General features: G+C 36.0%; 1 protein-coding gene across 2 annotated transcripts in view; it reads left to right on the forward strand.

The window, feature by feature from the left end:
- The first annotated feature begins 9,813 nt into the window (after positions 1-9,813).
- QRFPR (pyroglutamylated RFamide peptide receptor) overlaps positions 9,814-26,653 on the forward strand; it is a 70,367-nt gene continuing 53,527 nt past the window's right edge. For both annotated transcript variants that reach the window (XM_087936191.1, XM_087936192.1), the window contains exons 1-4: positions 9,814-10,809; positions 23,403-23,561; positions 24,392-24,453; positions 25,709-25,944. In XM_087936191.1, the coding sequence (XP_087792317.1) occupies positions 10,470-10,809; positions 23,403-23,561; positions 24,392-24,453; positions 25,709-25,944 (797 nt within the window). In that variant the 5' untranslated portion in view covers positions 9,814-10,469. The remainder of the gene's footprint in view (positions 10,810-23,402; positions 23,562-24,391; positions 24,454-25,708; positions 25,945-26,653) is intronic.

Raw genomic sequence — 26,653 nt, forward strand, 5'->3', positions numbered from 1 at the left:
ATGTACTTAGTGAGCTTTCATCAGCCTCTGCTGACATTGTCAGATTTTTAAGCTACCATTACAGAGATATTTGCCTTTATATAACATTAACCAATTTAGCCCTCTGCATGTGTGTTAGGCCCTCTCAACTGCCTCCCATCCGTAATTAGTTCTGCTAGTTTTACCTCTGTCATGTTGGTCAAAAGAGGCTTATCTCTTGTTATTGCTACCTGACCCAGCCTGGAATGTTTATCTCTAGGAAGTGATGTTAACATGCTAGCTATCTTAATTTGTTGTTTTCCTCGTGACCTTGTAGTTGGCCCAGCTCATTCTTCATTATTCCTTTCTACTATAACTTGAGGCAGCTCTGCCAAGCTCCTCTGTATTTGGACAGGCCTGTCTATGACTTCATAGGGTGAGTCCACATGTCCAAGGATAGGGGGTGCCATCGGTCCCTGCTCCCCAGTGAGAAGTGATCTCTGCTCTTCCTGCAGGGTCTTTCTTGGTGTCTCAGTGCCTGGTAGGCTAGTGGTAGTTAGATTTGCCTTTTGATAGAATTGCTGTTGAAAACCAGGCTTCTTTTAAAAGGCGTCCTCCTTTGGTCATATCCCAGGCAACAACCTCAGCTTCTTGAAAGCTGAATGTGGGATTATGCTCCTGCATATGTGCCCAAATCTGAGAGCACTGTTCTTTGCACCAGACAGCCAGTTTGTGTTTGTGTATCCTGGTCTGTAGCCACTTGGTTGTTTCCCCTATGTAATTGCTTGCACAATCACCACAGTTGATGCGGTAAACCACCAAAGATGTCTTCTCCTACCCAGTATATATACTCTCTCTCTCTGTGTGTGTGTATGGAAATTACATTGTACTAAACTAAAATCTATTAGTTTGCCTTGACTCTTTATATGAATTTACATTGTAGTAAATGAATGCCACACCCTTCAGTCTTCTAAGCAGGCAAGATTCAATATTTATTTCATACAGGATTGTATTTATTAGTTTTTCCTCTACTGTCCTAGTTTAAAGCTAGGCTATGATTCAAGAAGTTGTAAATTAATGCCATCCACGTATCTTTGAACTTCAGGACCAGCACACTATTGTTGGAAAATGCCAGCCAGGTAGCAGGCAGGCATGAAGCACTGAAATACCCTCCAAGCCACAGGAGATCCAGAATTGACACCCTTAAGCTCCAAAGAATCTTATTTATTTGTTCCCAGAGGAGGCTGGCAGTCAAAGAAGATTCTTGAATAACAGACAGAATATACTAGTATCGAGTTTGAACATGTGGACCTGGTTGCTACCCTAACTGCCACACAATTAGATCTATATATAGCCTTTATACAAAAATGAATTTCACACAGAGGAAACAAGAAAAATACAAAAAATGTCAGATGGCATCTCTTAAGATATAAAGATTACAACACATATAGCTTAATATTATTAATTTCTTAATAATTTAAGACACACACACACACACACACACACACTTTGGCCACCTAAGGACTCAGAAGAGCTTACTGCTGGGAAGGATTAAGGGCAAAAGAAGAACGGGACAGCAAAGAATGAGGCGGCTGGATGGAGTCACTTAAGCAGTCAGCGTGAGCTTAAATGGACTCCGGAGGATGGTAGAGGACAAGAAGGCCTGAAGGTCCATTGGATTGCGATGGGTTGGGTATCTTTTCTTTTATATATACTGAAAGTATTTGCATCAAGACAAATTTCTTGGCCAATATAGAATTCTATGACTATGACTATATTTAGACCATTTGTGGAAACTGTTGACTTTCTTCTTCTTAGTTCCACTTGGAACTTGCATGTGAGGAGTTCATGATCTGTCCAACAGATAGATCTGATGATGTCTTTGATGTTATAATTGAACTCTTTCACATTCTTTTAGTAATAACATAGGGAATTTGATTTCTATACATTTCATCTTGAAATGTCAGTGGGTGTTTCTTTGGATGCTTGAAGACAATATTAATAATGAAGAAATAATTGGATTGGATGAAATCATTAAGTTGTTATTCTGCTTTATTTTGGTTTTCCAACCCATAGAATCCAACTTAATATTTCCCCTAAAGGAGAAGAGGAAAAAATAATCTCCTTAACAAAGGCTGGGGATACTTTTGAAAAGCAGCTGTAGTCTTTCCTGGAGGCAAAGTTTATAAGGAAACTAAGCTTAAAACAGCCTGCAGGCAAAGCTTAAAGAAACTAAGTTTCATTCAAAAAACAATTAAATGCTTTTTTCTCTGGTGCGACCAGTCTATCAGGGCAACCTGGTCTACCCAATTATGGGACCAAGCATACTGTTTCTGTTTAATACATCTACTAATAAATAAGTATTCCGGGTTCAAATCCCATAGGGTATGGCCAGCTGATGAGAGCTAAATAGCTTGAAATAGATCTATACTGGTCTCCCTTTATGTCTTTGTCGGCAAAACATAAATTTAACACAATTGTAAAACAATGTATACACTGTAAAGTTGGACTTGGCTAAAGCGATGTCCAATTATATGGCAGAGTAGGAGACTAGGAACTGAAACAGACAAGATTAGTCAAATAGGATTAGATCAGGGAGACAAACATTTCTCCTTTACCTCTAGGGCTGGTCAGGCCCTTGCAGACCATAATAGAGATAGAAATCTTACAATGCAATTAAATAATAAAGGACATGCAGTCTCAATTTCAAAGCCCCCCCCCAAAAAACAGATAAAAACTCATCTACTGACCAAACCAATTTTCCAGATGCCCCCAGACATGTTTGCTGTTGTCATTGCTATCTCTGGGCCAATAAATCTGATTTCCAATTGCAGATTGCCTTGAACTTATTTTCCTCTGTCTGCATTTCTCTCCTGGCTTGGAATAAGACACAGATCAGATTTAACTTCCAACAGAATGATTATGCAATATCATACTTCCTTTATTTTTCTTGCTTTTTATTTGTTGTTTCTTATTGTATCCGAGTTGATTTGAATGACTGTAAACCATCAAGAATCAGCTAAAGCTGGTGAGATCCCAAATAAATCAATCTGCAAGCTTTCCACATTGAATAATATGCATTTACAAATAGCTGCCCTTGCCACTATTTTTCATCGATGTCTGCTCAAAACTTTCTATACTATTTTCCTTCTCTGGGAGAAAATCAACTACATTAGTAGTAATCATCTGAAAAAACAAATTGCTAAGGTCTCATCAAGGAGCAGATGAAATCAGAAACAAAAGATGAAATTATAAATGAAACTGAAATCCAGATAGTGAGGCAAACAGTAACGCTGAGTCCAAAACATTGTCAAAACAGCCTAAATTGCTAAGAATCGAGCAATCAAGGCAGCACAGCATGAACTACAGCTGATTTATGGCTTTTATTCCTCACCCTCTGAATACTCAGAGGGTGTTATTAGATGCTGTTATGACTTCAACCTATTTATTAGAATATTTCAACCATGTTCATTATTATTAATATTGGAGGGATTTCTGATTGTACTTGGACTTTTGTCCAAGGATCAAATGGTGGTTTGGCTGTGGTCTTAGGGACTGGAACCTTGGATTGGACTATGTAGTCTATCTGTGTAGATTCTTTTGGTTTTATTAGGAACTTTGGGAGAGATGAAATTTCACAAGACACATGCAGAGGAATTGTTAGAGATAAACAAGAAAAATATACCCCGAGCATGTGTAAGATCCCACATTAGGGATTAACATAATGGAGATAAATTGTAGTTACTTGCCCACTCTTATTGTTTTGCTAATAGTCAACCAGTGATAGTTTAGTTACCCATAAATGAAATAAAATTGGAAAACATTCATAATATCTTCTAGTGTGTTCACACACACACACACACACACACACACATTTAGAAATGTCTCTCCATCATGATATTTTGGCCATTTTGAATTTTTAAAAACTCTCTTTAAATGTGTAATTGTTATTTCTGTTTTTTATTTTAATTTTGAGTTATTGTGCTGGTAACACAACGTGAAATCTTACAATGGTGCTTGCATTTGGAAAGGTTGCTGATCTCTAGTTTGAACATTCCTTCTTTGAGAACGATACTCCTGATCCAGAACTGAATCCCTGATAATTACTTCAGATTATAAATAAGACATAATCAGTTCACAGAATACATTGACATGAGCAAAAAAACTTCTTTAAGGCATTAATGCAGATGCATCCTATGTAATACTCATACAACTGGTGAAAGTAACCCACTATTGTCTGCATGTATACACCAACAATAGCTTTGCTTTGCTGTACTCCTAATAAAAGTATTGTGAGTTCCTGGACACACATATGTGTTCACATTCACCAGGACAGCTTTTGAAGTAGCAATACAAAGCTTTCAGAAGCAAGGCTAGTTACTACTTCGAGGAAGAGTACTTCACTTATTCCCAAACATTTAACAAAAGCAACTTCTTATTTTGAATGTAAAGTCATGACCGCTATGTGGAGCACTTCTTTCAATTTTTTTCCACATTACTGTTTAACACATTATCTTGTTTGCCTGCATGATTCACATATTAATGAATTCCGCATAACCTCTAGTGTCTTAGATTAGTAAATTTATGAAGAAGATTTTATGGATTATATTCCACTTGTAAACAGCATATGATTAGACTGATTACAGGTACTCATAGGATTAACATAATCTGCATTAATCCTCTACCTACTTCTGCTATTAGGATTTTGAGAACTTGGTGGGATTTATTTTTCAGTAGCGCTGTAAGTGAAGAATTAAATAATATGCTATGTCTTTCCTGAAAATATATTTTATGATGTACATAAATACTGTGTTTCCCCAAAAATAAGACCCTGTCTTATTTTTTTGCTACCAAAAAAGGCACCAGGTCTTATTTTCGGGGATGTCATCCACTGACTAACCTCCCTTGTGCTCATTGCCCCGGGCCTCCTTTTTGCTGTCAGAGGCCTTCAAGAACGTCTTGTTCTGAGGCCAGCAAGGCTTTCCTAAAGGCGTCTGCAGATGATAATAGAACGGATTGATCTGGAGCTTTGTTATCAGCTACAGAGGCCTTCAGGAAAGCCTTGCCAGCCTTACCAGCTGCAGAAGAAATGGGTCAGCAAGGCAGGTGTTGGGGTGTGTGAGGCCTGGCTACAACTGTCCAAAGGTAAGTAGTAGGGCAGCTCCACCCTCCCCTAGCTTAATTTTTATCTGTCCAGTCTGGAGTGGGCAGGATCTTAATTAGGGCTTATTTGGGGGGTAGGGCTTATATTGGGTGCATGTGTAAAAATCAAGCTACGACTTACTTTCAGGGTAGGTCGTATTTTCAAGAAAACAGGGTATATAACCAATTGAAGAGAGAATGTTGAGAAATGGTTAAATTGCTTTACTGCATACTATCTGGACACAACATTTGTTCTTGCTTTCCAACCACTGCAGAAAACAATCTTGAAGCGCCTGTTTCTTAAGATTTCTTATGCAGTTACTTTTTAAAAATAAATCCTTGTAAGAAAAGAAAGTATCCAGAAATCTTATTAACTTTCCAGTTTATCAGTTTTAAATCAAATAGCGGAGAAAATTAAAGTTAGAGTACACTATTAAAATGGACAGATACAGATTTGTTAAAAACCTGAAGCATCTGAAAGGGAAACCAATTAAAAACTACTTGGGATAATGGCAGGGCAAATTCCATGGGTAGCCATATTGACTTTCTTATATCAAATATCATAACTCAGAAGTGGCATCAAGTGGTATCAGAAGTATTTTCATATCAATTGAATAGCGTTTTCTAAATATAGCTAATAGTGTTAAATTTATTACATTCCCTATAGAAATCAGCTTCCCATAAATAATTTCACATTTGCTAAGTTTTTAAACTCTCATTTTAATTGAAAATCTACAACTTGTTTCTTCTTTCTTTATAAACCATCCTGTGTTGATATTGCAGTAGGCAGTATTCAGTGCATGGTTTCCACAATTCATTTATTAATGTTTAAAGAATAGCCAAAGTTGTTGCTGTAACCCTCTAATTTTTTTTAAACTGATGCAAGCATTTCTATCATCCTAAGAGCAGGGCCAGTCTTGAAACTGATGACTATAAGAATTGTCATAGCAGCCACTGTTGGGAACTCCCCATGTATTAAGCCTATCAACCTAACAGCTGTGGATACGATGGCTGTTATTTCATAGACCATATTTGCTAGAGAAAGTCAGTAGTTCAAACGGCTTGATCGCAGGTTTTTAAAGTTTAAGAAAATCAGCTCTTTAAATTAGGACCAAAAGTCAAAGGGTTTTATTTTTTTCCCTGCATTACATACCAATTAGAACTTCCAAATCATCCTCAGAAGAAGCTTTAGTAGTTCACTTGGATGCTATCATTCTGTCTAATTCCTGACCCATAGAAGAAAAAATGGGAAACGGGATAATTATTTAAGTTCATGCAGTTTAAAGTGCACTACAAGGCAAAAAAAAAAAAAAAGCTACAAGCCATGAAAGGTGCCAACTTCTAGTTGTTCAGCAAACTTGGTCCTGCTGACCAAGCTGCTGTGTAAGAAACTGCTATGACTGATTGTGTGAAAATATCGCAGAATAGCTAATATGCACAGACCATTTCTTTTTGTGGGCTTCGATAGTGATATGTGAATTGTGAATATGTATATGAATAAAGTATACCACCTTATTTACATGTATGTATTAATGTATATGTATGTATACACACACAAATATGTATGTATGTGAATAAGGTAGACCACAACCTTCTTCTTGGCAAGCTAGAAAAATTAGAATCAGAATTAGAAGAACTTTATTGTCATTGTACAAGTACAACAAAACTGTGGATGCACCCCAGCAACTGTTTGCAATACAATAAAACCAAAGCACTTAAATATGAAGATAAGAAAGAGAGTACCCATGTCTCCATTGGCAATTTGAGAGTACAATATCTACAAATGTGGGATACACAGCACTACCACCAGATAGGTTTATAATTGGCTGACAAATCGTACTTAACATGTTATCCTCAATGGAACTACATCCACATGGAGGGAAGTAAGCAGTGGGGGACCACAAGGTTGTTTTAGGCACAGTACTTTTCAGTATCTTCATAAGCAATCTAGATAAGGGAATAGAATGAGAACTCATCACATTTTCAGATAAAACTAAGCTGGCAGGAATAGCCAATATTCCAGAAGACAAGCTAAAGATCCAAAAAGATCTTGACAGACCTGAATCCTATCTATGTCCTATCTAACAAAATGAAATTCAACATAGATAAAAGTAAGGTTTCCATTTAAGCAAGAAAAACCAACTATATAGATACAGACTGGGTAAAACTTGGCTTGATGACACTAACTGTGAAAATGATTTGGAGTCCTAGTGGACAGTCACTTAAATATGAGCCAAGAGTGTATGGCAGCAACCAAAAAAGCCAATGCAACCCCAGACTGCCTTAATAGAAGGATAGAATCAAGATCAAGAACAAAAGCTGTGGCGCAGTGGTTAGAATGTCAGTACTGCAGGTTACTTCTGCTGACTACTGGCTGCCTGCAGTTTGGCAGATTAAATATCACCAAGCTCAAGGTTGACTCATCCTTCCAAGGTGGGTAAAATGAGGACCCAGATTGTTGGGGGCAACATGCTTTTCCAGCTTTTCAATGCTTATATTTTTAAAGTTGCTAACATAATACAAATTCCCTTCTTAATTTCCTTTTTCTTAGATCAGGAGTAGGCTAATTTTAATTACCCCTAAGATTACTCAATAAAATTCATGGAAATTGGAGAATTTGTTCTCAATCCTCCTCTATTCAGTCATCCTTGAAATTTGCTTATTCCGTACCTGGAGGTTACCTTTATATTTCTTTGTGTCACTGTTCCCTTTCTTTTCTCTCTTATTTATATTCAGATATAGAACCCTGCTGTCATTACTTCCACTCTGCATTCTTTCATTTTCCTGGGAAGACAGTTAAACTGTTTATCTGGAAATTTAAAAATTGATTTCCTCCCCACTGTATTAGTCTTTCACCTCCTGCACCACTTGTAAATAGAACATAATACTGTATCTGTATATATCTACTAATTACAGCATATAGTATATAGTACTGAAATCTGTCCAGGCAGCATAAATTCATCTTTGAGTTTTCTTTATTGTCTATATTAAGTGGGTTGTTTATGTCAATTCAGTCTGAAAGCATTCATCTTACAGATATATTAGGAATGCAGACAATTTATACTACAGAGAAAAGCATTGATAAAAAGGCAGGTAAATTGCATAAAAATGTCAAGAGTGATGTGGTTACAGAAAACTTTCCAGAGAGCTGTTTACCCTAGTGGTCTTATAATGGAAGGAGTCTGCAACACATTTTATTAAAAAGCATGACCTTTCATGAGCTAGAGCTCAGTTTTTGTTTTTAATAACACTTTCTACTTAGAAAAGGTGCTATTAAACTCTTTCTGACCTTTGGCTATCATAGACCAACATAGCTCTCTTCCTACAATACCTCAATAATGGGGCATCACAGGATTACTGGTACCTGAAGAAGATTCTGGGATCATCTAATATTTAATAGTTCCAAAGGTGGGTAATAACTAGAAGATTTAGTATCTTAAAGGTAAATGTAAAGTTTTCCCCTTTCCTGTCATGTCTGACTCTAGGTGCTCATCTCCATTTCTTAGCCAAGGAACCAGCATTGCCCGAAGATAATCATGCCAGCATGATTATATAAACTGAGATGCATGGAATGGTGTACCCTTCCTAAAGAAGTGGTACCTATTTACCTACTCGCATTTGCATGCCTTCAAACTTGTAGGTGGGAAAAAGCTGGAGCAAGTAATGGGAGCTGACCAAGTTATGTGCATTTGGATCTTGAAATCGGGCTGTCAACTTTCCATCTGACAAATCCAAGCTAGGAAAGCTAGATCAAAAGATCCGACCTTGGTGGGAAGGTAACAGCACTCTTTGATGTCATGCTGGCCACATAAAAGCGGGAATGTCAAACAGTGCTAATTCAATGGTCTTGAAATGGAGATGAGCACTACCCCCTATAGTAAGCAACAACTAGCAGAATAAAATCTGCAGAGTCCTTTTACCTTTATTAATCAAAGTAAACTTTGAAGATGAATAATTTTATTATAGGATTCAAGGATAGATAAGGGTGAACTTATTTAGGAAACTACGTCCTTGGAAAAGAAATTCTTAGCAGATGCTGTAAAGAAATGAAATTGTGTGACAAGCCAGATACTTGTCTCTTTTGCCACAGCGCCTGCTTCAAATATACTGGGATATATGCTATATATGCTATAAATATACACTCCTTGGAGGAGAGATTTATAAAAATGTTTCAATGACTAGTAAACTATTCCTAAAAAGTGAGGTAGGTTGATTACAAAAACAAGGCCAGCGTCAAGATTGATGTGATAACTGGTTGGCATAGCTTCTGCATTTGTATATGTTGCACAATCTTCAGTTTTTAAAGGTGTGGATGTAGAATAAAAGCAACCAGTTGTTTTAATTGGTCCCAGCATAGCCATATCTTTGCATAATGCTTAGCAAGAGATGGGATGAAGCTGCAAAGATAGCAACCAAAAGCAAAATACAATTTCCTTTTTATGATATAGTTTCCCCACCCCTAAGTCAACCAAACAGCCTTTGGTTCTTTAAATAGCATTCCACAGCATTCAATTTATTATAGATCTTCTTCCTGGATTTCAAGAGCGATGATCATAAGATCTTTGGTCTTAATTTATCCACGGGACTGAACCTCAGCATTGGCTAAATAACAATAACCCCACCCTAAAAATGTCAGAGAATTAAAGCAGCTTTCTTCAATGTGTCCTCTAGGCGTGCCAAATCCCAGGATTGTGGCTAGAGAATATCATCCAATGCACCTGGGTTGCACCAAACTAGGAAACCACGGTTTAAAGAAACCTGGCGCTCCTCCTGGCGCTCCTCAGGCTCCTTCCCGCACAGCAGCAATCCTCCTACGCATCTCCGCTAGCATCCTTCTCCCAGCTTGTTTGACTGGCCGCGTTTCAAGTCCCTTCCTCGCAGCAACCAACAGCGGTTTCTTCACTTCTCTCGCTACCCAAGCCTCGCTCCGCTCAGAACAGCTGCCACTTCGGAAACTTTGAAGGCGGGGAAGAGCAGAGAAGTCACCTTTCTTGACCGGCTAGTCCGTGGTTTGGATCCAGCCTTCCACAGGAGGCTTCTTTTTGCGCGGGCTTTTGCAAGCCTAAGAGCAAAAAGCAACAGCAAAGGGAAGCGTGGTTAGTTTGTCGGCTCGGCGCCCCTTCGTCTCTAAAGTTTCGGGTTTCGCGAGCGGGATCCTCCGTCGCCCGGTTGTACTTTATTCTGCATCGAGACGCTCGAACTTTAAGGCTGTTCTTTCGAGGACCTCGCCCGGGACCTCATCATCCAGTTTAAGAATAAGGCGGGCTCTTAGTTGTCCATTTCCTGTCCCTCGAGTTTTAACAAAACAACAACAAAAAAAACCCGACAACGCCTGCCATGTCCGAGGAGCGAGGGAAGACAGGTGAACTATGCGATCCCTGAACATTACGCCGGAACAGTTCGCGCAGCTCTTGCGGGACAATAACGTAACCCGCGAGCAGTTCATTACACTCTATGGGCTCCAGCCGCTGGTCTACATCCCGGAGCTACCCGAGCGCGCCAAGCTGGCCTTCATGCTCACTTGCGCGGCCATCTTCGGCCTGGCGCTCTTCGGGAACTGCCTAGTGCTCTACGTGGTGACCCGCCGCAAAGCCATGCGGACCGTCACCAACATCTTCATCTGTTCGTTGGCCCTCAGCGACCTGCTCATTGCTTTCTTCTGCGTCCCTTTCACTTTGCTGCAGAATATCTCCAATAATTGGCTGGGAGGTGAGCTGGAGAGGCTGCTTCAAGCCTCATCAGTGGTGTGTGTGCTTTGCTAAGAACCTGTGGGTTGGCAACGTTGGGTTTCCTTTTAACATTATGCTGAGATGTGCAAAGGGAATGCAGAAATGGGGGAAGTGGGTGTCAGTAACTGACTTTGTAATAGAGAAAAAAGTATTCTTACATCTCTGGAGGGGTAACCTCTTTGTCACTTCTTTCTATTGCTCTTGTTGTGGGGTGCGAAGGGTAGATATTTTGCGTTTGGAAATGGTTAATGGCCAGATATTATTTCCCCCACTAGATTATTCTTAACAGGTTATTGGCTTTAGTGTTGAGTTGGGGGAAACCTTGAACCTAATGTTAATTTTTAATGTTTGAGAATTCTCAACTGGCAAAATTCAACTTGGAGCTGGACTTCACTTCTCATAATCCCCAGAATCAACTCATTGGGAAAAACTTATTTCCAGTTTACAACCATTCATTGTTCTCATACTATTATTAGTAGCTCAGTGGTAGAAGGTGGATATCATACAAAATAATATTTAATATCTATAGGTGCCTATTAATCCAGATGCCAGATATAAACGATAATCTTACTAGGTAGGATCTAATTTTAGTAAGTACAGTGTTTCCTATGGATTATTTCCTATGGATTCCTATGAATTATTTTCATGGTCATTTCTTTATAACTTGCCATGGCAGAATTAAAGTGTTCAGAAAACTCTCTTGACATTGTTATTACGTATTTAGGAATCTTACAGCATCTGTATGTAATCAAACTTACAAATGAGTATAAGTATATAACATTAGTTCTCTTAGTATTTTAAAAGTATGCATTTGTTTTATTAGTACCTTCATACTGAACAGTATTTCTCATTCTCAATTATCTAGTGACTTTTTAAAACCTGGGGGTAGAATATTTGAGAAAATAAGATTTTTGTGAAGCTAGAAAGGACCTCTACCTTTGCAGACATAGTATTCTATTGAAATAATTGAAGAAATTGATTAGTTTTATATTAATATTTCATATTTATAGTAGATTATGATCCATTGTCTAATAGCACTCTGGATCCATATTCCATCTTCTGGTTTTGTTCCTCATCAGAATTAAAATTGGTAAATGACTGCCCAAAAAAATCATTCCATTCATTTCTCTTCAGAATTCAGCTGCAGGAAAAGCATAAACTAATAATATTATGTATTAAAAACCACAGCTCTAGGGCTTTATTATAATGCACAATAATCAAGCTCAAGACTGAACTATCTAGAAATCAATTGGAATATGTTTATATGGGTTTCATAACCTATAATTCTAGTCTGAGATAGCCACCTCTTTTAACAGGTTTTATATGTTGTCTTCTGAAGCATTAGACATTTTGCACAGTTAAAAACTCCTTATTTGTGTTTATGTATATCCTAGTCCAAGGTTTCCTTAATTAAGGTTTCTAAATAAAATGCAGTAACAAAAACTAAAGGGAAATATATTTACTACTAGTGGCTTTGTTATTTGCAAATCAGTAAATATGATGTGTATACACAGACACAGACACAGACACACACAGACACACACACACACACACACACACACCATCAAGTTGTTTTTGTACCTTACATAGTTACTCTCTATGATGATCTGTCCTTAATCTGTTCTTTCAAGCCTCCCAACTGATTAGGCAGTCTGATGTTACCAAGAGAAGATACTCTGTAGTTATTCCAGACCATGGAGGGCTTTGAAAGTAAAAATGAACATTTTGAATTTCTTTCAGCAATAAAATGGGAATCAGTGTGATGGGTCCATAGTGTGCACTTAATACCACTATAAGTTAGCCAATCCATCTTGCTGCTGTCTCTTTGTCTCTGTTTTTTTTAAAAAAAGCTTTGAAAGCAATAGAGGCTTTTAGAGAGGTAGATCTTTGCATAATGTGTCCAAACTGGATAGTGTATGTCTGTAGATAGCTATAGTTAGCTATATTGATATACCTGATTATAGTGTTTGACATTAATCTGTGCATGGTTATGCTTAGTAGCAAAACATACATAAAGATGTACTTATACTCCAATGTTCTATATTAAGGCAAAAAGTATTTGTGGATAATGGTATTAAGTATTTCACTAATTTATTATTTATTTACAGGGCTGCTTCAGTCAGTTGATTGCGTAGCTCCTTGTTATGTAATTGAGATTAAAAACTAAATTTAAATCAAATTAAAACAGCTTTATCCATTGTAATTGTAATCCTCTAAAACCAGAAATCATAACCAAAACAATAAAACACTTTCTACCATCCAGAAGGATAGTCATAACAACCTGTACATCCTGGCTTGATGAAACAACCATATACTGTCTAGTTTTGTATAATACATGTGCATGTATATGTGTGTGTATATACACAGCATATGTGTATGTGTGTATACACACAGATATTCTTTTGAAAATGGGCATCAAAATTTCATTTTAAAGTCTGTCAGTGTGTACATAGAAAAAGTGACAATAAAGATTATCTTATCTATCTTTCATGTTCCCTGAAGGTAACATCTCAGATAGAGGAGACATACAGTGAGCCACACTACAGAAACTTATTCGGTAGGCTGTGGGAAGACGGTCTGTAGACACCTTACTATGAAGGGCTTTGAAAGTAAAAAATAAGTACATTTAATTGCCTCTAGAAACAAAATGGCAATCAGTGGCTCTCCAGGAGTTTTTAAGTAGAAGCCTTGAAGGGTTCCTATAACATTAGCCACTATGTCTTGGACCATCTGTAGCTTCTAAATATTTTTCAAATGTAAACCTTAAATAAAAAAAATTGAATCCCATCACTGCTCTTATCTTGTTGCATATGTGACTATTTAGCCCATTAGTTCCACATCTCAGAACTATTGCATTTTATGATTCCCACTAATAGTGAGCTTAGAAAATGGTGTTGATTTTGGAAATTGCAAATGTTAAATGATAAATAAGAATAAGCATTTCAAATGTAGGCAAATTGAATCAGTGAAGTCTTTGTATATAGAACTAATGTAGTTCAATATTAGTAAGTTTTCATGTCACTAAATAGAGTTGTAAAAAAATCCTTTTTGTATTTATATAGGAAAATGTGAGGTGTTCTAAAGGGATATTTACACACATAACTGCTTCTCTATATTGTGTGTATGCATGTGTGCTTGTGTATTTAATAGAGGAAGAGGAAATTGATTTCAAACAAAGCTACAAGAGTCCCGTAGCAAAAATAAATATAAGCAAACTCATTTGTAAGAATAGAATAGAATAGAATAGAATAGAATAGAATAGAATAGAATAGAATAGAATAGAATAGAATTCTTTAATGGCCAAGTGTGATTGGACACACAAGGAATTTGTCTTGGTGCAAATGCTCTCAGTATACATAAAAGAAAAGATACATTCGTCAAGAAACATAATGTACAACACTTAATAATAGCCATAGGGTACAATAAGCAATAAAATCATACTAGAAACAGTCAATATAAGTTGTAAGGATATAAGTGACAAAGTTCTAGTCATACAGTCACAAGTGGGAGGGGATGGGTGATAAGGAGTGATGAGAAGATTAATATTAATAGTAGTGCAGACTTTGTAAATAGTAGGACAGTGTTGCGGGAATTATTTGTTTAGCAGAGTGATGGCGTTTGGGAAAAAACTGCCCTTGTGTCTAGTTGTTTTGGTGTGCAGTGTTCTGTAGCGTTGTTTTGAGGGAAGGAGTTGAAATAGTTTATGTCCGGGATGTGAGGGGTCTGTAAATATCTTCACAGCCCTCTTTTTGACTCATGCAGTATGCAGGTCCTCAATGGAAAGGAGATGGGTAGTAATTGTTTGTTCTCCAATCCTAATTAGCCTGTGAAGTCTGTATCTGTCCGGTTGAGTTGCAGAACCAAACAAGACCGTTTGGTTAACCAAAGAAAACGCTAAAATAATTACAAAGCTAAATTACTGAATGTTACTTGATTATATTTAGACACTAACTGTAGGTAGTACTTTGGTACAATGGCAATTGAGATTGAAATTTTTATTGCTAAGTGATATGATTGTAAAGTATGAGATCACATAACCATGTTGCTTGGTGACAGCAAATCTAGCTCTCTCAGTTTTGGTGGTAACATGAGTTTCACCCAAGTCATTTAGCAAAAACCTCACATGATCATGACTTCTTACTTTCTGTTGGCTTCCCCATTGACTTTGCAGATTGGACATGCAATCATGTGATTGAGGGGATGCTGTGACAGCCAGAACTCCAAGAACTGGTAGTAAGTTCCCCCTTGTTCTGCTTTGCCATAACTTTGAACTTTCACTTAATAACCTGAGGATTATCTTAATGATGCGCTAAAAATAATATCACTAGACAGAGTTACTATATCTGAGATTATGCAGAACTGAATGTATATTAAGCTGAGTCACCACACCTTTCTCTTCTTCCTGTTATGCCCCACCTATTTAACTTTATATCCTTTATCTGAAAAATGTTAAGGATTACTAGTTCCTCATCAGAGAATAAGGTGAATATTCATTTAGTAGATGTAAAATATCAAATCCTAAAGATTGCTTATGCTATTTGGATTCCTTGACTTAAAAGAATAGGAATATTTCTGATAGCTTTTATCAATCCATCCATCATCATCATCATCATCATCAATCTATCCAGGATAAGCTTTCTTATGCTGCAACTCAATCCATCAGATCCAAGTGTTGATGTATGCAGCAGCTTCCAAAAATGTTGTCTTTTAATACATTTAGTTAGTTGGAAAGGTGTTACCAGACTCCTGTTTTTTTTGCTACCTTAGATAACTCAGTTCTCCTTTTACGAATCCGTTCAATACTAAATAGATTTGTAAAACACAATAAGTTATAAGCTATAAATTTGGGACTGTGCGGTCCTAATAGGGACACTCATGATGGCAGGTCATAGATAAGGTAGTACACTGGAAAAGAAAGTGACAACCTGTTCCCGAAATGTTGCCAAAAAACCAAATGAACATTCAAAAGTAAAATAAGATGAATGTGTGGAAAATGAACTCCCTAAATTGATCAGCATCCAGTGAGTTATTGGAGAAGAGTAGAAGGGGCAAGGATGAGTAATATTAGTGCTCTTTTGATAGTAGGGTTAAAGTTGAAAAGAAGTTTAACTCTGGGGTGTGTCCAGGAACAAAGGGAAAACTTAATGCTGCAGACAACAAAGATGCCATTTATTTATTTTTATTAATTCAGTCAGTCAGTCAGTCATCAAATGTATATTGCTGTTTCGCTGTCATGTAAGAGTGACTCTCTTTCTGTACAGCAAAACTTTGAAATAGTAATATAAAAAAACAATTTTTACACATGAAATATTAAAACTGTGAATCAAGATCAAAGCAAACTTGATTGGATAAGAGCTGGAATACCAAGACTGAACACTGACATCCTGATGCTATGATTGTTATTGACTAGCAGGTGGAACTACACAACTATTTTCATCTTTATTAAGGCTTATCAGGAAAAAGTAGCCTCTAGATGTTAATATCCTCTAACAGGATTTGCTTTGGATAATCCCTAAAGTGGACTGAATATATGAGGACTGCCTATGCTAATGCATCTCAGTAAGGATGAAAATGTTCACATAGTGACTTCTATTGGTCAGTAGTAATAATAACATCTGTAAAATCTTTATAAACCCCTCCATAAGTGGGGAGAGTTGAGTCTTTCAGCATGAGGCCCAGACATATAAGAACAGTATGGTCCTTAATCTGACAGTATATAAGGAAGGAAATCTATTGTAATATCTATTGACATTCCAGGAATTAGCAGACCAAAATGGACTGGAATTGATTCAAAGGAGATCTTCTGTTGATAAAAAAAATATCATAAAATAAACAGTGTAGCTATTTACAAAATGGTGTCAATCAGTGACTGAATATCTTCCTTCTTCTAACAACCTAAAAGATGCCTCCACACATGAGCATCACCCAGATAGGCCACAACAAAATTTAATTGGCAATATGGTATGCAAGCAAAAATGGAGAGGCATTATTAAGTCAACAAAAACGTTAACATCTTGAAAAAAAATACAGCTTGAACTAAAATAAAAACATCTGACCAACAAGATATATTCTTAGCAATAGTGCAAGTGGTTATATGGTAAATGAACATGAATAAATTTAACCGACTGAATCAGACAAATGGAATTCATGAAGCATAGAAAGCTGATATGGTGATATAAACAAGAGACAGAATAAATACATAGAACTATATAAAACAAAATACAAATTGGTGGTATGTATGAAGATTTCATAACTGAACTAGAGCCAGACTCATTGGAAAGTGAAAAATAGTCTAGAAAATATTGCTAAGAATAAGCAGATGTTGAAATAGCATGGTTGGGAATAGTGTTAGTAACAGGAAATATGTGTATTTTAATAATAACATATGACCCAATATTGTCTCATCTGAGATTAGAAAAATTATATTCATAATAAAAAACAAAACCAACAATTTCTATGCTGATTCCATGGTGATTGTCTTATGTTAATGAAATTGGAACTAATTAAACTATTAATTCTTTAATCCTTTATTCACTAAAATTTTTAAAGTTACTGATGCTTTTTACCTTACCTCATGATGTTTAATTATTCAGCCATTGTAAAAGCAAATACTGCAGTCTTCATTGTTATTTGTACACTGATCTGGAAGTGCTGCTTACGTATCTTTGTGAAGCAAACTTATTCTAGGGAATCATAGTTGGCACGAAAAAATTATATTCCTTTCCACATCTTATATTCTGTGTAATGAATATGAATTTATAATTATTTCTATGTTCCATGATAATCAAGAATACTTGATTTCTAGGGAAGCTCTGGGAAATAAAGTGACAGAAAAGATCCTTGAAAAAGCTGGGAGCAAATCTCATCAGACACATGATCAAAATCCAAGATTAAGGTCTACATTGTGATGATAAAGGTGCATCTTTACATTTGAGTTTTAAGCATATGTGTTCCAGGAGTCCAAAAATGAATCTATAATTAATAACTGGTCAAACAATTTATTAAGGAATCTTTGAAATTAAAGTAAAAAGTCAATCAAATAAAGTGGCTGACAATTTATGGGGAATATAGTACATATATCTAAAACCAGTAACACTCAAATAATAAATAATTTGTGAGAGATGCAAAGGTTTCAGAGAGTGGCATATTTATTTTAAGGAGAAGGAGCTTTCAGGAGGTAACATATTTAATTCAGAGCTTGGACAGCAACAAACTGCATTCAAGAGGAAAATGGCCTGGAGTCTGAAGAGTAACACACTGAGTGCAGAATGAGATAATGCATGGATGTAAGAAAATGACATGGGAAATGATTGATGGATTACGTGCCATCAGCTCTTACCAACTATATAAAGATAATCTTCAATTTATGACCAAAATTGGGAACAGAATTTCCATTGCTAAGTGATGCAATTGTAAAACAAGACATCAAATGACAGCAATGCTGTCATTAACTGACAATCATGGGTCATTAAATGAGTAGCCATCCCAATCTAAGCCATTCTCAGCTTAGTCCTTTCCAGTCCCAAGCCTCAGTAAGGCAAGGGACTGCATTCCACTCCCCCTCTACCTGTGTATCTCCCTCCTATCTATGTACTTTGGCTCCCTGCTTCCCTTGGCTCTTGCAGTGCCAAGATGTCCAGACCCAACCCAGTGCACTGCAAAAAGCAGTGCCCGATTCATGGCACACGAGGGAGCCCAGCAAAAGGACTTACTGGGGCGAAGGGCAAGGCTGAGCATGCCTAGTCAGTAGTGGGAGCAAGATGATGTTGAAATTCAGCAGGAGCAATAAGAGGGCAGAATGGCAGGTGGAAAAAAGCACAGATGGAGGAGATGGGTGGGTGTTGAAGTGGGATGCATACCTACTTAACCCAAGATTCTCAGTTGTTGATGATAAAAGTGTCAGGATTGCTGTTGCTAAGTATCTTGGTTATGTGATATCCCATAACTGCAGTGGGAATTCTTGTCCCAGCTTTGGTCGCGAATCAAGGATTACCTTTCAATAGTTGGTAAGAGCTGATGGCACATAATCCATCCATCATTTCCCGTGCCCTCATTTTCCATGCCATTTTCTTACACCCATGTTTCTTTTTATATCATTTGCATTCAGTGTGTTACTCTTCAGACTCCAGGCCATTTTCATCTTGAATTCAGTTTGTTGCTCTCCAGACTCTGAATTAAGTATGTTACCCCCTGGAGTTCCTGCATTTTTTCTATTAAAATAAATAGATTCTTTCTAAAATCCTTTCCTCTCTCTCAAATTATTACGGTAAGTTATTTGAGTGCTTGAATGTTGGTTTTAGATATTTGCACTATAGTCCTGATTATTTGGTTGTCTTTCTATTTTAATTTCAAAGATTACTTAATAAATTGTTTGACCTGATATTAATTAATTATAGGTTCATTTTGGGGCTTCTCGAACCCATATGCTTAATAACCTCTAATGTAAATATTTCCTTTACTGCCACCTTATCATCACAAAATAGACCTTAATCTTGGGTTTTGATGAGAACCGTCATGTGTCTAATGAGATTTGCTCCCAGCTTTTTCAAAGCTCATTTTAAGGATCTCTTCTGTCACTTTATTTCCCAGAACATTCTAGTAAATCAAGTATTCCTCATTATCATCATATGTGAAAATAACTATAAATTCATTGCCGATAATAATGCAGCAATATGTATCATTATGGCAGAGATTTTATGATATTTTACAATAATACTTTTTATAGATTATATTATAGCAGTGGATTTATTAGCAAGCCAGTGACTGTTGAAAAGTCGCTTCGGCGATGGCAGGGATTCGCGATTCCGCGCGATCCCTGCCGTGCTAGCAGTCTTGGTGCCTCCGATCCTGATGGATCTGGAGGATAAGGCTGCCCTGTTGGGGCAGCCGAAGACAGGGGGGATCTGGACAGGGGTTGAGGGGTATCACAGACCCCCTCCCCAGCCAGCAAACCCCCCTTTTCTCAAGGCAGTGGAGCGGCGGTCTCTAATGGCCACCACGAAGAAGCCGGCAACTGGCTTAAGAATGTGCAGGAGGAAGAAGGAGGAAGTTACAAAGTGAAAGTTTCTTTTGGCTGGACCGGGACTCTAAGGATACATTTAATAACCTGAAAATTACTATTTTTGGATGCTACATTGTTCCCAGTGGAGGTTTCCTAAAGCGGCGAATGAAAGTGCTGAAAGGGATAGTTACTCTCCCTCCCTTACGGAATTAACAAATGGACACTGAAAAACCTGCTTTCTTACAGAAGGTAAAAATTAAAAGATCTTTGTTATAAGTGGGAAGGGAGAGGCTTGGAAAAAAAATTATATTAAGACTTTGCTGGAGGAGATGCCTTGAAGATCAAAAAACTAGAAGCTAATTGTAATAAGGCTTTAAAATACAGATTGGTGTTTTTTCCTAACTGATATTACCCCAGGGAAGAAATTGTAAAGGGAAGAACTTTGTGCTTTACTTGGACTGTTTGATGACTTTGAGACTTTGGGGAATTGTTTTAAGTTTGGAAATAAATAAGAAGAAGGATAAAGAAAAAGAAGAAGAAAAGGTTTATAATGGCCTCATCTCTTGATGAACTAAGAAAACAATATGAAAAAACAAAGAAAGAAGGCAAGGACGCTATGGGAGAAGCCCTCTGCTTTTAAGAAATGGTGCTTGCTACTTTTCAGCAAATTCAGCAACAGCTGGAGGAAGCGGAGGAAGAAGAAGCCATTTTTAATGAATCCAAAAGTTTGATCAAGAAAGAAAGGAGAAAGAGAGGAAGCAAAAGGAAGGACTTAAGACTTAAAAAAATATCCATGAAAGAGAAAAATAAGATGCAAAATCAATATAATGTCAGAAAGCAAAAGGAAAGAAGAACACAACAGAGAGGGGAGGCTAAAAAAGCGGAGGTTTGGAGAGGAGGGGGTAAAAAGGTTAGGTGGGTTAAGAAAGAAAGGGAAAAGGGGGAAAAAAGCCACAAAGGTATAAAACAAGCTGGGAAAAAGAAAATTTTTTTTAGGGATAAAGGGTAATGTATAATTTAAAACAAAAGGATTCTGCAAAGTACTTATGATAGTATTGTAGTAATGGTGTTAAAAATAGAAAATTAGAATTTTACAAGATTTAACAAAAGATTAAAATATTAAAGTGTTTAATAATGTTAAAATGTTTAATAATGATTGATTTTAAGTTTTAATTAAATATTAAAGGGAATGTTTAAAATATTTAGTTTAACTATAGAGTCTGATGGGCTAATGTGTTGATATTATTATAGATTTATTATTGCAGTATTTGTTTGTGAAATAGTAGAATGTACTAAGCAGAATCAGATGGGGATCCAGGTGCTATTTTAAATGTTAATTTAGGGGAATGATAGAAAGGCATCATACTCTGATCAGTGACTTCAGGAGAAATTTTCTTTTTTTATTACTGAGAATGAGATAAATGTTTAATTGGAAAAGAATGGACAAAAGATATAAATATATTGATGTAAGCAAGATCAAATATATAAAATAGAGTTAAGAAGAGTGAAAAGTGGGAAGGAGTTATATAGAAGATATAGAATGGTAAATAAGATAGGTAATTGCATATAAGAAGAGCACGAATTTAATTGAAGTCCATACAAAAAGAGGTAATCTGGGGCCAAGCTACTTTCTAAAAAGAAGTTTTATGTTTTTGTGCTTTGTGTGTGTATGTTCGAATGAGACTTGACAAAATCTCGGAGGAATGTTAGATGAGAACAATTGTAAACAAGTCAGAGGGAAATAGGATGACTTAATAGTAGATAAATATAGAAAAGAAATGTAATTGAATAAGAGTAAAGAGAAATAATGAGAAATTTATCAAAAAGAATTTATGTGTTTATATGGAAATGGGGTAAATTAGAAGTATGCAATATAAAATAATGTTTTACCTGCCTTGTGAAGATTTATAATGGAAAGAGGTTTTATGTTTTTAATGTTTAATGATGTTTTGTTTGTTTCTAAAATTAATAAAATTTGTTTCAAAAAAAAAAAAAAAGTAAAAAAAGATAAAATAATGTTCTTTGTTATAATTGAGTTCTCATTGATTATTTTGAGGATAAACAACAGGTAACTACATACAGTATTTATCTTTTTTAATCTTTTAGTTTCATTACATTTTCTGTTGTTTTATGTATCATAAAGTATTGTGGTATATTACAACAAATAACTTGATTTTATATGTGTACTTCCAAGCTGTCTCCTTAGAATGTGGATGCAAATCTAATTTTGCCTCACTATTGCACAATCTCTGATTATTTTAAATCAGGAGGAGAACCAATAAATTCCTGGTTTTTTTGGGGGGGAAAAACAAAATTGTGTAAGTGCAATATTGGACTTGATTTATTAACTTTAGTATTGATTTTGGTTTAGTACTTTAGAATGTGTTCATGTGTGTGAACAGTTCCTGCAATTATCCAGAATGGTAGTGCTGACTGGGAATGTCCAAGCTGTATTCTTAACATCTGCTGGCCACAGTTTGGCTTTGGGAAAAGCTGCACTAGATCATAAACTATGTATTACAAATTGCATGGGAAAGTCTGCATGTAATATTGATGACTAGATAATTGATTAGTATTTCTAGGTATCATGATAATTGATCAGTCACTTTATTTAAATATAATTTTGTTTATATGTTACTTAGATTTAGAATATACAAGTGGAAATTTTAAGGGATAGTTTGGTGTAGTAGTCAAGGCATCGGACTAGATACCAGGAGACTATAAGTTCTAATCTCACCTTAAGCACAAAGCCATCTGAGTGACCTTGGTTCAGTCACTTTCTTACAGCCTTAAGAAAGAGGCAATGACCTCTTCTGAAAAACCTTGCAAAGAAGGGAGCCGGTAGTCCAGGCAGTCACTGAGAGTTGGACATAATTGAATGGAAGAAAAGAAAAGAAAGGGAAGTTGTAGTTTTCATTCTATCTTTATTTTTTAAAATAAAAAAGAAAGCTGAATTATTGTAGTTTCATTACAACATGTTGGAGAGGTTACATCAAGGTAGGGGCTGCCCATTCTACCCATTTGTTAGAATTTTGTCATTTTGTCTGCATTTAGATTACATTTTGAGTCTGGTCTACTGTTGTTTGATATAATATTTTTCTCTACATTTCGAAGCATGACTTTGTTATTGAACTAACTGAACATTCAGCATTCTAATTGGCCCTTAAATCTGATAATAAAACAGACATTGACCTAACTGATGTTTAATGAGCTGTAATTGCCATTCATTACATACAAGACCTGGTGAATGATTCTGCAGAGGTAACAGCTAGGGCTTTTCATTGTAACTGAGAAATAATAGTTTATTTTTCTGTGATAAAAAGGCCAAACACCTTTTATTTAAATGCATAGGTGCAGATGATTTGTGTTGTTCTTAACAAAGAGAAAAAGTTGGCTTGTAAATGAACTTGAGGAAAAGCATCACCGTATAAATGGGGTGGAATTGGTAAGGACATTTTTGAATACCTCTAAAACTAGGCATTTATAGTACCTGACAAGAAAACAAAGCTATTTGGGAATGCTGAATGATAGACATGTCATTGTAATATTAGATTAATTTCTTTTCTTTATAGGTGCATTTGCTTGCAAGATGGTGCCATTTGTGCAATCTACTGCAATAGTTACTGAGATACTTACAATGACTTGTATTGCTCTAGAAAGGCATAATGGCATTGTTCACCCTCTAAAAATGAAATGGCAGTATACCCACAGAAGAGCATATACAATGTTGGGTAAGGTCCCATACAATTTTGTTACTTCCTTTTAACTTTTCTTTTCTTTAAAGAATGTTAGAATACTCATATAATCGAAAGAAAGAAAGAAACAAACCAACCAAACTGTTAAACTAGACTAACAATGGTCTGCAATAGAGTAACAAAGTTGAGTGTTTACTTTACTGTTTATTTATTTATTTATTTAGCATATGGATGTGTTAGTAGGGATCACTGAAGGAATTTTTTGGGCAGTGTTATTTTAACCCTGGGATGCCTGAATGCCAGTAGGCAATTGGAGGAGGCTCCTTTTTTTTGTCCCTCTGTGGTTTATTCGCTCACGGGAATGGAGCCGCCGAGCTGCCGGACTCAGCGGTACACAGGCCCAGCATCTTACCACGTGAGCCATCACAGCTCCTTCTACTTTACTGTAATCCAATATTTTTAGATTAGTACTTCTTGAAACAATTCTAAATTTCATTCAGGTATTTTGGCTAAGTCGGAGCAATGACATGATGTCATTTTGAATTTCTCAGTGAATGGGAAATAGAGAAATACAGTAATTAGAATTTCCAACTGAACAGTGCTATTTCTCTTCCCCAAATATTTGTCTTAAAAAATAGTTAAAATCTATAGGATTCTGTAAATAATCCTTCTTTAAATAAAGCTCATTACTTTGAATCTTGAGAGTAGATCAAAAAAGTTGTATCTCACCTCTCACTTTGATTATGTTTCGCATACTGGCTTTTCTTAAAAACAACTACCAAAAGCCAATGATCCATATCTTATTTTATTTTATTTTATTTTTTTCTGTTGTTTTTCTTAAATCACCAATAACTATTTACTTTTAGGCATTGTTTGGCTGTTGGCTGCTGCTGTTGGTTCACCAATGTGGCATGTACAAAGAGTGGAGGTATGGTTGTGTTGTATGCTGGCACTTATTCGGGCTAGTAATTTGGGATGTTTTTGTATAATACTATTCAGGAGCTGAATATAATCTATAATGGAAAAATATAAGGATCGCATTTCATGTCTGCAGGATTTGATAAATGTCAAAAAGAAGAGAATTGAAACTCTACCTTTGTAAAAATAAGCATCATTTGTGCAACACCCATAAAAATGAGCTTTGATCTCAGTATTGTGGCCATCATCTTGACTTTTCTGACTATATACTACAGACATTCCTGCTCTGTAGCATATAGTTAGAAATAGCATTTACGATAGTTATGCATTGAATTGCTGCAGTATAAATCAAGTCAGTTGATGGAAATCATTGATCACATTTAATAGATAGATAAATTTAATAAGATCATAAATATATACAGGTGGTCCTTGTTTAGGGATTGCCTCATTTAGTGACCATTTGCAGTTATGATGGTGATGAAAAAGTAACTTTACTCATGAAAATTATTATGTAAAGCAAAGTAAAGTTAGTCATATAATGAAAAGAAGGACTAGGGCTGACATGATAGCAGTGTTCCAATACAAAGAAGAGGGAGATATTCTCCAAAGCTCCTGAGGGTAGGACAAGAAGCAATGGGTGGAAACTAATCAAGGAGAGTAGCAACTTAAGAACTAAGGAGAAATTTCCTGACAACAATTAATCAGTGGAACAATTTGCCTCCAGAAGTTGTAAATGCCCCAACACTGGAAGTTTTTAAGAAGGGGTTGGATAACTATTTGTCTGAAGTGGTGTAAGGTTTCCTGCCTAAACAGGTGGTTGGACTAGAAGACCTCAAAGGTCCCTTCCAACTCTTCTATCTTATCCTATTCATATCATGAGTACAGTTGTGGTTTCACTTAATAAAAGCTTGCTGATCCCAATTGTGATTGCTAAATGAGGACTAACTCATATATGCAGATTGTACACAGAATGAAAAAGCCATTTTTTTGTTCATAAAATCACAGTTTTCTACAGATAAAACTTCTAGCATCTAGGTTTGCTTATTAAGTACAAAATGGGTGAGATATATGCTAGAGTATAAGCCCATTCCCTGGTGCTTTATTGATATTTATAGATAAGCAGTCCGTGCTTGGATGACTTAATATGAGATCCACATTTGGAGTTATAGTTTCCTATGGCTAAATATTCCACCTTTTCGATTTTTTTCTTACAGGTAATATAATGAAAAAGGAATCTTTACTAACGTCTACTTAATGTCTTTCAGAATAAATATGACTTCCTTTATGAAACGGAATATGTTTGCTGCTTGGAAGAATGGCCAAGTCCTGTCCACCAAAAAATTTATGCGACTTTCATTTTGGTCATTCTTTTCCTTCTCCCATTGATGCTAATGTTGTTGCTTTATAGCAAGATTGGTTATGAGCTCTGGATTAAGAGAAGAGTTGGAGATGCTTCTGTTCTCAAGAGCATTCATGCAAGTGAGATGTCTAAAATTTCTCGGTAGGTATATATAATTTTATCTTTATGTTTGCTATGTTGAAAATGGTTGTTATATTGCTTCCTGTAATTTTAATATAATTTTATATTACTTCTTATAAATTAATCTTTTCTTTTTCCTAGTATTCTTTAAAAAAATCAGTGAGAAGCTTGTGGACATTGATTGTTTGCTAAACAAGTTTTCCCTAAAGTCTATTTTAGGGATTCATTTTTTTGAATGAACTACATATAATTAACAAATATATCTGGAAAGTGACTTAAGGCATAATTAAATGTGAAGAAGAGCACTCCACTAAAGCATTAATGGATTCTTCTGTTTGTTATTTACAATGTCTTGGTTCTTTATTTTATGATATTCTTTTATATTATTATGCTCACTCCAACTTCATGAGCTGAAGAGTTGCAAGTCAGAATTTTGGGAAAGGGGATAGAAGGGTATGGGTTGGGCTATAGGTATGGGTATTAAAATAAAAATCAAATTATTGCAGTTTAGATCTCCAGAGAGATCGCCTTCAAAAAATGTTCTCAGAGTTCATAGAGCCTTAATAATATATTGTTTAAATTCCACTATCAAACTAAATTATAGCTTGAATAAGCTATGATGATTGGGCTCAGGCACTGCGTGGACCCCTAAAGTATAATTTACAAAACACAGTGTCTGGATTCATACAAAAGCTAAAACATTGCCCAACAAACTATTTTATGACTTAAT

This window comes from Pseudonaja textilis, chromosome 6 (genome assembly GCF_049901715.1).
Source record: "Pseudonaja textilis isolate UNSWEBS1 chromosome 6, rPseTex1.2, whole genome shotgun sequence".
NCBI classification, from domain to species: domain Eukaryota; kingdom Metazoa; phylum Chordata; class Lepidosauria; order Squamata; family Elapidae; genus Pseudonaja; species Pseudonaja textilis.